Below are 14,462 nucleotides of genomic sequence, written 5' to 3' on the forward strand. Positions count from 1 at the left end.
AAATAGGAATCTATTGGAAGATTTTAAGAGGGCCAGGGCATGATCTCTCTCTCTCTATATGTATATCTATAGATATCTATCTATAGGTATGTAAATGTATAGATAGATATCCATAGATATCTATCTATAGATATGAAGATATATAGATATATATCAGGTGTTTTTTTTTTTTTCCTGCCTTTTGGCATATGGAGTTCCCAGGCCAGAGAGAGATCCCAGCCGCAGTTGCAGCATGTGCTACAGCTGCAGCAGCACCACATCCTTAATCCACTGTGCCATGTCAGGATCGAACCCGCATCGCACAGCTCCAAAGATACCACCAATGCTGTTGCGCCACAGCAGGAACTCCATGATCTATATTTTAAAGTGGTCGATCTAACTGCTGAGAGAAGACTGTAGGTATCAAGGGTAGAAGGATGAAGACTAATAAAAGGGTTTTTGTGGTAATCCAGGTGAGAAATATTGGTGGTTTGATTAAGTAGTAGTGAAAATTGGAATTTGTGAGAAATGCTTGGTTTTGATGCACATAGTTATATATATATATTTCTATTTTTAAATTTATGTATTTGTCTTGATGAGATCGCATAGGAAGTAAATATAGAGATGTGAATCTTAAATGCTTGGTTTTGATGCACATAGTTATATATATGTGTGTGTATATATATATTTATGTAGTCTTGAGATCTCATAGGAAGTAAATATAGAGATGTGAATCTTAAGACCTGAGCCTAGAGCACAGTAGCATTTAGAAATGGTAAAGAGGAAGAGCCAGCAAAGGATGCTAAAAGAACAATCAGTAAAGTAAGGAAAACAGAGTGGTGTCTTGGAAGACAAGACTAAAGTGTCACAAGGAGGAAGGAGTTATCTTCTGTGTCAGGCATGTTTGTAACTCAAGTAAGAGGCAGATTTGGCTTTGTTAAGGCGACCGTTGGTGATTTTTATAAAACTAGTTTTAGTAGTCTGAGAAAGCAGGAACTAAGGAAGTGGAATACATAGAATTTTTGAATGAATTTTGCTGTAAGTGACAAGAGAGAGCAATAGCTGAAAAGGTTTGCAGGGTCAAGGAGAGTTTTGTTGGCTCTTGTTCTTGTTTTCTTATGTGTGTGCGTGTATTAATTTTTTGGATGTTTCTATGTTGATTGATACTCTGGTATCTCTTCCGGTCTCACCGATCACCCTCCCCCTTTCCAAATGCTTTCATCTTTTTGGAGCAGTTTTTTCTCAGCTATCTTCTTATGTCCTCCCTGTGTTTCTTCTGGCTGTGGTGGTTTAGCTCTCTTCACATACTGCCCACTTTTTGGTTTCTCTCATTTCCCATTTCTGAGCTCCCACCCACACTTGTTCATCAACTCTTCTCTCCTGAGTCACTCACACCTCTTACTGTGGGTGGAGCCATTCCCCTCACCTGAATTGCTTACGTCCCTTCTGTTTTCCTAATATGCTATGTTCCTCTCATCATTTCACTTCCTCCCATTCTCTTATATCTTCAGCTACTCTTGTCTTTCCTTTTCCTTGTTTTAATTTGATCCTGCACCTAATACTCTTTACCTTGTCTTAAGCAAATGCCTGAGTTTTTCTCGTTCTCCTCAATAATTTTTTTTTTCTTTTTTAGCTGCCCCATGGCATATGGAGGGTCCAGGCCAGGGATGAGATTTGAGCTGCAGTTGCAACCTAAGCCGTAGCTGCGGCAATGCCAGATCCTTAACCTAGTGTGCCAGACCAGGGATTGAACCTGTGGCCCAGCACTCCCAAGATGCTGCCGATCCTCTTGCACCATAGCTGGGACTCCAGTTCTCAGCAGTTATTCTTAGCTATCTTATCTGTTCCTATCTTCTTAGGAACTTTGATCTCCATGTTACTCCATTTGGCTAACTCCCCCCACTTCCTCTTTACTTCTTTTTTTTTTTTTGTCTTTTTAGGGCCACAGCCCCCCAGCATATGGAGGTTCCCAGGCTAGGGGTCTAATCGGAGCTGTTGCTGCTGGCCTATGCCACAGCCACAGCAACACCAGATCCGAGCTGCTTGTCTGCGACCTACACCACAGCTCATGGCAACGCCAGATTCTTAACCCACTGAACAAGGCCAGGGATCCAACTTGCAACCTCATGGTGCCTAGTCGGATTCGTTTCCACTGCGCCACGACGGGAACTCCCCCCTTTACTTCTTTCAAACTTTTGGCTACAGCAGCCTTTCACATTCTGCCTCTGACCTAATTTGCATCTCCTCAGTTGACCTGAACCCTCAGAAGCTCATTTCTCTGTTGTCTGCATCTTATCAGTTTTGTTTTGCTTCTGGCTGATACTGTAAATTGTCTGGATGCTTATTTCCTTAGCTGTTTGCTCCCATACGTTGTTTTCATAAAAGTGAGAAATACTAGAGCATTGATAAACGGATATGAATGACTCTGCATAGAGGAGGAATTCGATGCAAGAGAGGGAATAGGTACAGAGCAAAATCCTGGAGTAGACAAAAAGAGATAGACTCCATTGCTCCACTGAAGGAGTTAACAGGAGTGCGTAATGTTTATCCAGTGTAAAAGGATGGCACAGTCTATGTGGTAAATTTAATAGTGAGAGAATGAATCAATTCTCTTTTGATTCTCTATTCTCAGTGGAAAAAAGAAGTGAAATTATTGGTTGAGGGTGGGAGAAGGGGTTGATTGAGACTAGTAAGAGTGTAAAGTAGTTTTTATCTCAGAGTAAAGTGATTAGGGAAGTGTTAAAGGGTTATGCGATGGTTTGGGGGGTCAGTTGAGGTTTGCGGGTGAAAATTTATAGGGAGAGCAGTCATTAAGGTTGTGTATTTTTCAGTTTTGTGCAGCTGCTTGATGCCAAGAACTAACTTGAAAAGTTGGGTTTAATCATGGTTAGGGCTTTGTTTGATAAATATAATGAAGCGAGTGAGTGAGAAGCAAGGAATTGACTGTATTCTAAATAGATTGATGTGCTCAATCCTCCTGTATGTAATGAATCTCCTCTCATTGCACTAGATCTACTGCCCTGGACAAGTCCTCTTTGACCCTGCTTGGGCCGTAACTCCTCATGCTGGTCCTTTCATGTGGATGTTTTCCCATTCTGCTTGGGCTCTGACTTCCCATGCTAGGCTGTTTCCCCTTTACTATCCCTGGACACTTTGCTCACCCTTCTCAGTCCCTGATACTCTTTACCAGGTAGCCTTTTGTAGGGATGCCCTGTCTAATCTGAGATCTGAATTCCCCCAGCAGACTTCCCTCCTCACGGGGATTCCCTCCTCCTGTTGTCAGGCTCTGAATCCCACCTGTGCCTTTCTCCAGTGTGGGGACACCATCCTTTCTCCTTTACTTCTTTCAAGGTTTCAGCTATAGTACCTTTCACATTCTTCCTCTGACCTGATTTGCATCTCCTTAGTTGACCTGAACCCTCAGGCACTCATTTCTTTATTGCCTGTGTCTCATCAGTTTTGTGGGTTCCATCCTTGACCTCACTTAATGGCATTTCCACACGCCACACGTGCAGCCAAAAAAAAAAAAACCTATGGGATTAAAGGAGAAATAGACAAATCCACAGTTATACTTGGAGATCTCAGTACCCTTATCAGGAGAAAAAAACAGAAAAAGTAGAATATTGGGGAGTTCCTGTCATGGCGCAGCAGAAACAAATCCGACTAGGAGCTTTGAGGTTGCAGGTTCAATCCCTGGCCTTGCTCAGTGGGTTAAGGATCTAGCATTGCCGTGAGCTGTGGTATAGGTCGTAGATGAGGCTTGGATCTGGTGTTGCTGTGGCTTCTGGCATAGGCTGGCGGCTACAGCTCTGATTGGACCCCTAGCCTGGGAACCTCCATATGCCGTGGGAAGTGGCCCTAGAAAGAAAACTAAAGATAGATATCTTTCATGGACAAATACAAAAATCCATAGCAAAATATTAGCAAATCAAATTCAGAAATTTATAAATAAAGATAATACACCATGACTGAGGTGGATTTATCTCAGTAACGTAAGGTTTAACATTTGAAAACCAACCAGTGCTATACACCACCCTGAGTAAAGGAAAATCCTTTGAGCATCAACAGGTACCAAAAAGCATTTAAATTCAGTATTCATTCATGATTAAAAACTCAGCATTTTTATTCTTTTATTCCTAAGTAATTCAGTCTGAGAGCCAGTAGGTAAGGTTGAGGGAGGAGGCCATCTACAAAAGTAGCTATGGCAGCCTCATTGAGAATTGGAGCCCAAGAGAGAAATACATGAATCTATAGTGATGTTTTTATTTTCATTTTTGGCTGTGCCCATGGATGGCATGCAGAAGTTCCTGGGCTAGGGATCAAACCCATGCCACAGCTGTAAGCAGAGCCAAAGCAGTGACAATGCTGAATCCTTAACCTGCTTAGCTACTAGGAAACTCCTATAGTGATATTTTTTAAATGAATAATAAAAAAAGGTAGGAGGTGAAGGACAAAGCCCTTCCATATAGTAGAATCTTAACTAATAAATGTAGGAGGAATAATGAAACTAGGAAATTACTCTTTGATAGCTATCATAATTCATGTAAGAAACCTTAATAGAGGTGCCAAAACTAGTGGAGAAAAAGCTTGATTGCGGTATGAGACATTTCGTAGTCTCAGTGTATGTCTCTTCCAAATATTTATTAAAAGCAAAGTTGAAAAAAGAGTAGTGGAGAAGCCTTGCGGATGATGCCTTTACCAGGAGATTGAAGGTGGTATCCTTAGTACTGAGGTAAATTGAAATTGTGTCCCATTTGATAAGATGCAACGAAAGGAACATCACTTCTGTTATATTCCTGCCAAATATGCATAATCTGATTCTCGTCATGAGAAAATATGACACAAACCCAAATTTTGGGAGACTTTCTATAAAATAATGTTTGGTAATTTTAAAAGTTACCAGTCATGAAAGCCAGGGAAAATATGAGGAACTGTTTCAGACTGAAAGAAACCAAAGAGACATGACAGCAATGTGTAATTCCGAACAATGTGTGATAACAGTGTGTAATTCTGAACTGGATCTTATTGTTGCAAAGGACATGTCGGAACAATTGGCAAAATTGAATGTGATCTGAGAAACAAATGGTGTAACATATCACTCATTTTCCTGATTTTTATGATTGAAAGTGTCCTTGTTTTGTAGGAAGTATTGGTATTGGGACATCAGATCTGCAACTTACTCTCAAGTGATTTGGGTGAATAAGTCATAGTGTGTGCTAAATTTCTGCTTTTCTATAAGCTTGTGATCTGAAAATATTTCTGAAAAGCACTTTGGTACTTAAAAAGATAAATTTCACTTATTTGAAAAATCCACATAATTGATTTCCTAAAGGTGCTGAGTAATGGAGGTAGATAGTACAGTAATAGTAAATCAAACGGTATGTATTCTTTTCCTCCTATATTTTGAATAGCTGTAAAAATGTCATTCATTTTTGTTTTTTTCTCTCATTTTTTATAAGTAATACTGCTTATATCTTTTCTTTCAGAACTAATGATCTGATGTTTATTAAAGTGTACTTTTTCTCTTTGCCTTCAAAGGTTGCTCAAGAAACAGATGTTAGAGCCCAGATTCGTCTGCAGTTTCGTAATGTCAATGGAGAACTTGTAGCTGTACAGAGATCTATGCTTTGTACTCAGAAAAGCAAAAAGACAGAATTTAAAACCTTGGAAGGAGTCATTACCAGAACAGTGTAGGTGTTTGTTTTATATTTGAATATCTGTTTGTTTTTTTGTCTTTAGGTCATTTAGACTTTTTTTTCCCCCCTACTACTTTAAATTTTATTTTAGGGGAGTTTACTAATTTTTTTAAACAAACTTTATTTTTAGAGCTGTTTTAGTTTCTCAGCAGAACTGAGCAGGAATTAGAGTTCCACCCTTCGTCTACACCTGCACGGCCTCGTCCACTATCAACATTTAATTTTTGATACCATTTATCACTTAAACAGAATGATACTGTTAAAAATTTAGTGATAATGCTCCATTTCTTTAATTTATGGACAGTTGCTGGATTGAGGGTGCATAATCACTCAAATATAGATTGAATGAATGAAAAGTGTTAGTATTCATGTCTGTAGTGATGGGGTGAGATGAAAAGCAGACAGGAAAGTAGCAATCTGTCCCTTTCAGTTATTGTCATTCTGTTAAGGGCGGGTGTCATCTTGTAATGGGTATGGTTATTGGATTGAAGCTGCCCTGGATTCTGGGCTTTATCCTTGTTAAGCAAAATACTAATCCCCTTATCCCTTCCTTTCATTTTTTTCATCTTGTTACTGGCTTCTCAAGCAGGTTCTTTTCAACTGGCTTTTAAATACACTCAGGTCTCTCCCACAACCTCAGATTTCGTTCCACTCCAGTTACAGCCTGTCTCCATCTTCTCCTGTACAGGCAATCAAAAGAGTAGTTTGTACCCACTGTCTCCTTTTCTTTACTTCCTCTTGGCACCTACTCTGGCCCCATTCTCATATTGAAATAGCTCCAACTAAGGTCACAAATAACATCAACACTAATTAGGATAACACTTTTGCTGTACAAAATAGATCTCATAGTTGTTTTTTTTTTCATTTGTAAAATAGGGGTTCATTATCACTATACATTGTCTTAGAAATATGTTTTAAGGATTGAGCTAATGCATGTAAAATGCTTAATACGTCATTGGGACTTATAAATTAGTTAACTTAGTGGCTTAAAACAATATGGGTTTATTATCTTATAGTTCTGTAGTGTAGAAGTCCATATTGGGTCTCACTGGCTTAAAATCAAGGTGTTGGCAGGGCTTTGCTCCTTTCTGGATGTTCTAGGAGAAAAAACTCTGTTTCCTTGCTCTTTCCATCTTTTAGAGGCCATCCACATTCTTTGGATCATGGCCTTCTTCCTCATTCATGAAAACCAGCCACAGTGGGCAGAGTTCTCATATCACATCATTCTGGCCTCCTCTTCTGCCTCCCTCTCTCACATTTAAGGACTCTTGTGATTACCTTGTCCCCACCCAGATAATCTAGGATAATCTCTGTTTAAAGTCAGATGATATGATGGAATACTACTCAAGAAAAAAGAATGATCTGTTGCTACTCACAGCAGCATGGGTAAATTTCAAAGGAAGAAGCCAGACAAAACAGAGTACATACTGATTCCATTTATATATAAAATTCTAGAACATATACATTAATCTGTAATATGATATATGATATGGTTGGTTGAGGGTAGGGGTTGGGGGTAGTAGAAGGCCACAATTACGTGAGGACATGATGAATAAGTTGGAGATGGTTGTTTTTACTGTGATGATGGTGTGACAATTGTATGCATTTGCCAAAAATAGAAACTATTGTACAGTCTCAATATGTGAAGTTTATTGTATGTCATTTGAACGTTTTTATTTTATTTTTTTAAATGGAACTATTTTTAAATGTTTAAGTTGTGGTAAGTATATGTAACATAAATTTTAAAAAATAGAGTCAGTTGGGGAACAATCTTAATTCCATCTGTGATCTTGATCGTCTTTGCCATGTAACCTAACACATTCACAGATTCCAGGGATTAGAATATAGTTACCTTTGAGGGTTATTGTTCTATGTATAACTGAGTAAATTGTAGCTATTAAGCACGTCTTAGTTGAAAATTTTTTTCTGGACTTCGGTTACATGACACAACATTGTTGCCTCTTTCTCTTCCTCACAGCCACATCCTACCTAGTCAGTAGAGTTTGGAGTTCCACAGGCTCAGTCCTAGATCCTCTCCTGTTTTTGCTCTGTATTCTCTTTCTTGATAATCTCATTCATATTCATTGCTTGAATTACTATGTGTTTGTAGGTGACTTAAAGATTTATGTCTCCAGACCAGACCTGTTTCCTGGCCCATGTACCCAACTATCTCATTTTCTACCAATTCTTCCAAAGACACATCAGTTTCAGTGAATTCAAAACCAGGCTCATCATGATCCTTTCCTCTTAACTCCCCTTTAGAAAGCCTCCCACAACTTGTTACTCTTGCACTTCTCATCTCAGTGAATGACTCCCCCCGCCCCTATTCATCCAGTGATAAAAGCCAAGAGCCTAGGTGTCTTGACGCCTTCCTTGCCTTCTATACTCAGTTCATTTTCATGTCCTATGGGTTCAGCCTACATGGCCCTTCAGTCTGTTTTTCTCTGTTTCTGTCTGAACCATTCTAGTTCAAGTTACTATCATCTTTCCCTAGTCTAAGTTATAACCTCCTGGTCTCTCTGTGTCCATTCTATCCCTCTACACAGTGTTCTTGGTACCTTCAGTGTAATGTTCTCAAAATACATATAAAATGGCAGTAAAGACAGACACTGCTTCAATTTGTCTTATCTCTTAACAGATACTGGACTGAAACATGAAAGAAAATGTTAAATTTATCCTTCTGATGAAAGATACTGAGTGACCTTTTAGAATCCAGGGGCAGGGGTGCTCCTGGCCCTTGGTATAATGAAGTAGGGAGCTCATTTAAAAGACCCTGAGACAATTCTATTTGATTGCTTTGTCAGTGTGACCCTAGAACTTAGGTCTACTGATTGAGAATCCCTCCTGACTTTGCTGGGTTGGGCATTGCCACAGTTCACCTTTATATTCCTTTTGCTGTGGTGTTTGTTACTGAACAACCCCTTATCAAACTACGCAGTCTTTAGATGTTTTGTTTAAGCACCTTTGCCTGTCTGCTGTGTATCATCATGTTTTGTTTTATTCTTTAAGTCTCTCTTTTTTTTTAATTCTGAGGTTGAAAGACAGTTTATTTTCTTCTCTGTATTATTGGTAAATATTTTAGGTTATTTTATTGAAAGTCCAAATATGTAAAAAAAAAAAAAAATTCTAGCATCTTTTCCCTACAACTCTGTTCTGCATACTTTTTCATTAGGAAACTGCTGAATCATTTAAGAGTTACACTTTTTAGTATGAGAAAGCTACTAAATCAACAGGGAATGGATGACGGGACTGTTTTTGCAAGTATGGCATGAAGGATTGATTAATTAATAAAATATGTACAACTAGAGATTATGTTACATACATTCTTAATTTTCATTTTCTATAGGCATGGCGAGAAAGTCAGTATCAGCTCCAAGTGTGCGGAAATTGACCGAGAAATGATAAGTTCTCTGGGAGTTTCCAAATCTGTGCTAAATAATGTCATTTTCCTGTCACCAAGAAGAGTCTAATTGGCCTTTAAGTGAAGGAAAAGCTTTGAAGCAAAAATTTGATGAGATTTTTTCAGCAACAAGGTTTGTAACCTTTAATTAGATTTTGTAGTCCATTAGGTTATTGAGCCAGGGTTGCAATTTATTTATTTTTTTGTCTTTTTGTCCTTTTCTAGGGCTGCGCCTGCAGCATATGGGAGTTCCCAGGCTAGGGGTCGTATCGGAGCTACAGCTGCTGGCCTGAGCCAAAGCCACAGCACTGAGAGATCTGAGCTGCATCTGCGACCTACACCACAGCTCATGGCCACGCCGGATCCTCAACCCACTGAGCAAGGCCAGGGATTGAACCTGAAACCTCATGGTTCCTATTCGGGTTCGTTAACCACTGAGCCACAACGGGAATTCCCAGGGTTGCAATTTAGATGCGTCTTTTTTTAAACAGAAAAAACTTGTAAAGCAAGAAAGTCAGCAATTACTACCTTTTATCCAGTGGCAACCAGTTTGCACACTTTCTTTCAGTTTTCTTTCTTTATATCTTTATTTTCCTGGTTGACAGTATATAAGTAACTTTTTACTTACTGTAATGTCATAAGCATTTTCTAAGTTACTTAAAACTCTTTGTAAATGTCTTCTTAATGACTTACTTGAATGTAATTTGTTTAGCCTGAAATTTGATTTTTATTCAATATCTTTAAAGGTATATTAAAGCCTTGGAAACACTTCGGCAGGTACGTCAGACACAGGGTCAGAAAGTAAAAGAGTGTCAAACAGAACTAAAATATCTGAAGCAGAATAAGGAAAAAGCCTGTGAGATTCGAGATCAGATTACTAGTAAGGAAGCCCAATTAACATCGTCAAAGGAAATTGTCAAGTCCTATGAGAATGAACTTGATCCATTGAAGGTAATTTTTTTTTCTTGTGTGCTAAGGAGAAGGTCACTTTTTATCATGGTATCTCTCAGCCTAAAAGCATTTCTTTCTCTTTGAATTTGAATGGTATGTATGTTTCTTGAAAAATTTATCAGACTATATATATTACGGTTAATGTCTTAGATCTACATTAGATAGTTAGTCTTAAAGTTGCCCAGAGGGCTTGGATTTGAAGGTAAGCTAATTTGTTAGCATCATATTAAATTGGTAATGTAGCTGACTAGTTGTTAAATATCAGTGTAATGACTCAGCATTACAGTTCTAGTGTTCTTTTTTTTAATGATCTCTCTTTTTTAAAAGCTTTATTAAAGTATAGTTGATTTACAATGTTGTGATGATTTCTGTACAACAGAGTGATTCTGTTATACATATATACACATCTGTTCTCTTTCAGATTCTTTTCCCACATAGATTATTACCGAGTATTGGGTAGAGTTCTCTGTGCTATACAGCAGGTCCCCGTTGACCAGGCAGTCTATGTACGTCAGTGTGCATATGCCAGTCCCAAACCTCCAGTCCATCCCTCCTCCTCCCCTACCTGTTCCCTTCAGTAACCTTAAGTTTTCAAAGTCTGTGAGTCTCTGTTTCTTTTTATGTATGCATGAACATACATGTATGTATGTTCATTTGTATCCTTTTTTGGATTCCACATGCAGGTGAAATTATATGATATTTGTCTTTCACTGTCTGACTAACTTCTCTTAATATGATAATCTCTAGGTCCATTCATGTTGCTGCAAATGGCATTATTTCTTTTTTATGGCTGAGTTAATATTCTGTTGTCAAAAAGATAGATAATAAGTATTGATAAGAATGTGGAGAAATTGGACCCCTCATATGTGCTGGTGGGAATGTTAAATGGGGCAGCCACTTTGGAAGACAGTTTAGCATTTCCTCAAAATGGTAATCATAGATTTACCATATGACCCAGCAGTTTTACTCCTGAGCATCTTTTTCTTTACACACATTCTTTTTCTAGTCCTAAGTATCTTATACTTAAGAGCAATTAAAACATATCTGCACCAAAAAATGTATAGGAATGTTCATAACAGCATTATTCATAATAGCCAAAAATTGGAAACAACTCAAAAGACTATTAATAAAATGTGACATATCCATGCATGGAATAGTATTTGGCTTTGAAAAGAAATAAAGTTCTGATACATGCCACAATAGCCAAGAGCCTCGAAAACACACTAAGTGAAAAAAGCCAGTTGTAAACGATATGATTCCATTTATTTGGAACATCCAGAATAGGCAAATCTGTAGAGGCAGAAAATAGACTAGCAGTTGCTTAGGGAATGAATAGTGACTGCAAAGAGTGTTTTTGGAAGTGAAAATGTCTTAAAATTCGATTATGTGGATGGTCACAAAACTCTGAATATACTTAAAAAATGTTGAATTTTATACTTTAAACAGGTGAATTGTATGGTAGGTGTATTACATCTGAGTAAAGCTGTTTAAGAAAGTGATGGCCTTTGAGCTCCACCATGACCTAGTATAGCCTGGCAGTTAACGATCCGGCATTGATGCTGCAGGGGCTTGGGTTGATGCTGTGGTGCAGGTTTGATCCCTGGCCCAGAAACTTCCACATGCTGCAGGCGTAGCCCCCCCAAAATGAAGAAGAATCAAATTGACACACTAGAAGGCATTATATGTACTTTGTTTTCATTTTGTATTTTTTCTTTTAAAAGTAATATATGCTCACAGTGAAAAAATTATGAAAGAATATTAGCTTAAAAGTGAGAGATGCTCTTCCCACTCCTCATCTCTGACCTTCCACATATATCCTATGAGCAGGTGGGGTTTTTTGTTTTTGTTTTGCAAAAATACACTGTATATGTGTATACAAACATGCCTCTGTATATATATACATATTCACAAGTACAAGCTTATTAAAATAGGATTGTGTGAGGAAGAGCCTGGATTAAGTAAATTAGAATAAAAGGAGTGGGAGATAAGACTTGCAGTGAGTCTTTGAAAAGCCTAATAGGCTTATAATTTAGTTCAGTAGACGAAAGAGTGACAAATTATGTTATATCTTAGAACAAATGAGTTGTCCTAATAACTGATAATTACCAATATACTGGCACGCATTTTATTTTCTTGAGGAACAGCATGATTGGAGAGATGACAAGCACATAGAAGGTAGGAAAAGACAAGAGCTATGAGAACTCTGAGGAGGAAAGAAGAAAATTTCTGTCTGAGGTGGCCAGAGAGGATTTCATAGGACTGAATTTTGGATATCATTTTGTTAACTTTAAATGGCTGGATAATTAGTAGATAGGTCAAGTGCCTGATTTTCTTGTCTTACATCACACTAACACCTAAACTTTAAACACTGATGTATTTTTTGTTGTCTTTCTATTTGTCTTTGCTCCTTTTACTATGTTGCATGCTCTGGGGATAGAGCCTATGTTTTGTGCTCTGGTGTTTAAGCCAAAACACATATGTCAAAGAAAGAATTCCTAGGATCCAGTGACTGGCTAGATTTAAGGAATGAAGCAGATAGAGATGTCACAGAGATAAAAGCCGAGATAATGTTAATGCCACCAAGATGCTGTGGAAACATTGATAGAAGTGGAGAAGTTTATGAGAAGTGGGGTACCATAACAGAGGTGTTAATATTCACTGCTTTTAAGAATTTATGCAGATTTCTTTGTTGGCATGTCTTCTTTTTTCTGCCACACTCACAGCATGTGGAAGTTCCCAGGTCAGAGACTGAACCTGTGCCACAGTAGTGTCCTGAGCAGTGACAATGTCAGATCCTTAACGCACTGTGCCACAGAGAATTCCTCAGGGATATTTTCTGAATACAGAATTTTTTTTCAAAAGTGATGTGAATAGGCCTGTTCATTGAGGGCCTACTGTATGCCCATCACTCTCAAGGGGCTTTGAAATGTATCATGTTATTGCTCCACAGTAACCCCGTGATATTTTGTGGGTGAAAAAAACAGACACAGGTGTTCACATTAGAAGTAAGGGCTAGAGCCAGGAATTGAGCCCAGGCTTCTCTGATTCCTAAACCCATACTTTAAAGAAAAAGTGAAATTTATTGAGATGTAATTTACATTTAGTAAAATTCACCTTTTTGAAAGTGTATGATTTGATAAGTTTGGACAAATGCATACAGTAGTATTCCTACCACTACAATCAAGGCATAAAACATTCCCTGGAGTTCCCGTTGTGGCTCAGTAGTCACCAATCCAACTAGTATCCATGAGGGCTTGGGTTTGATCCCTGCCCTTGCTCATGGGTTAAGGATCTGGTGTAAAAGACAAATAATACTGAATTAATTTTAAAAAAAGATGTAAGATATTTCCATCACCCCAAAAAGTTCTCTCAAGTCTATTTATAGTTAGTCCTCTACCTCTGCTCCCAGCCCTTGGTAATCACTGATTTGTTTTCTGTCATTATAGTTTTGCCTTTTCCAGAATGCCACGTCAGTGGAATCATGCATTTTATGACTTTTGTGTCTGACTTCTTAGCGTAATGCTTTTAAATTTATCTGTGTTGTTGCATATATGATTAATTCATTCCTTTATATTGCTGAGGGTATTCCATTTTATGGATATATTATAATTTGTTCATCCATTCCTTGTTTGGTGGACATTAGGTCATTATCAGCTTTTAGCTAGTACAAGTAAAACTACTTGGCGGACTGTAGCAGACTGGGATGAGCCACATCTTTGGAGCACTGGGACATGTGTTTGATCCCCAGCCCGACCAGTAGGTTGAGGATCTGACGTTGTTACAGCTGTGGCATAGGTCGCAGCTGTGACTCAGATCTGATCCTTGGTCTGGAAACTCCACGGGGCAGCTGAAAAAAGAAGAAGAAAAAACAAAAAACTACTATGAACTTTTGTGTGTAGGTCTATGTTGGAGATACCTTTTCATCTCTCTTGGGTAACAACTCCCTAGAAGTGAGATAGTTAGGTTGTATAGTAAGTGTATGTTTCACCTTATGAGCTGCCCAGCCGTTTTTCAAAGTGGCTGTATTATTTGGTACCTGTTCAGTTGTGCTTCATGCTTGACAGCACTTAGAATCATCAGTCTTTTATTTTAACCATTATGTTAGATGTGTGGTAGAATCTCTAAGCAGTTTTTTTTCATTGTGGTTTGAATTTGCATTTTCCTAATTTTAATTGATGTTGAGTGTCTTATATGTTTATTTGCTATCTGGATGTCTTTTTTGGCAAAGTGTCTCCAAATATTGTGCCTGTTAACAATAAGGGTTTTCTTTTTTAATCTCATTGTCGAAGCTGTGAGAGTTCTTTAATTATTCTGGATATAAGCCCTAATCGGGTTATGTTTTGTAATTGCTTTATTTTCTTAACTGCTTTTCAGAGGGCAAATGTTTTTAATTTTGATGAAGTCCAGTTTATCAAAATTTTCTCTTATCCTATTGG

At 38.1% G+C, this 14,462-nt stretch overlaps 1 protein-coding gene across 1 annotated transcript in view; it reads left to right on the top strand.

The window, feature by feature from the left end:
• The window catches only part of RAD50 (RAD50 double strand break repair protein), a 92,880-nt gene that overhangs the window by 6,344 nt on the left and 72,074 nt on the right, over positions 1-14,462 (top strand). The window contains 4 exon segments of the mRNA XM_047778589.1: positions 5,518-5,669; positions 9,022-9,124; positions 9,126-9,208; positions 9,822-10,026. Coding sequence (XP_047634545.1) covers positions 5,518-5,669; positions 9,022-9,124; positions 9,126-9,208; positions 9,822-10,026 — 543 coding nt within the window.

The sequence above is a fragment of the Phacochoerus africanus genome, chromosome 4 (assembly GCF_016906955.1).
Source record: "Phacochoerus africanus isolate WHEZ1 chromosome 4, ROS_Pafr_v1, whole genome shotgun sequence".
NCBI classification, from domain to species: Eukaryota; Metazoa; Chordata; class Mammalia; order Artiodactyla; family Suidae; genus Phacochoerus; species Phacochoerus africanus.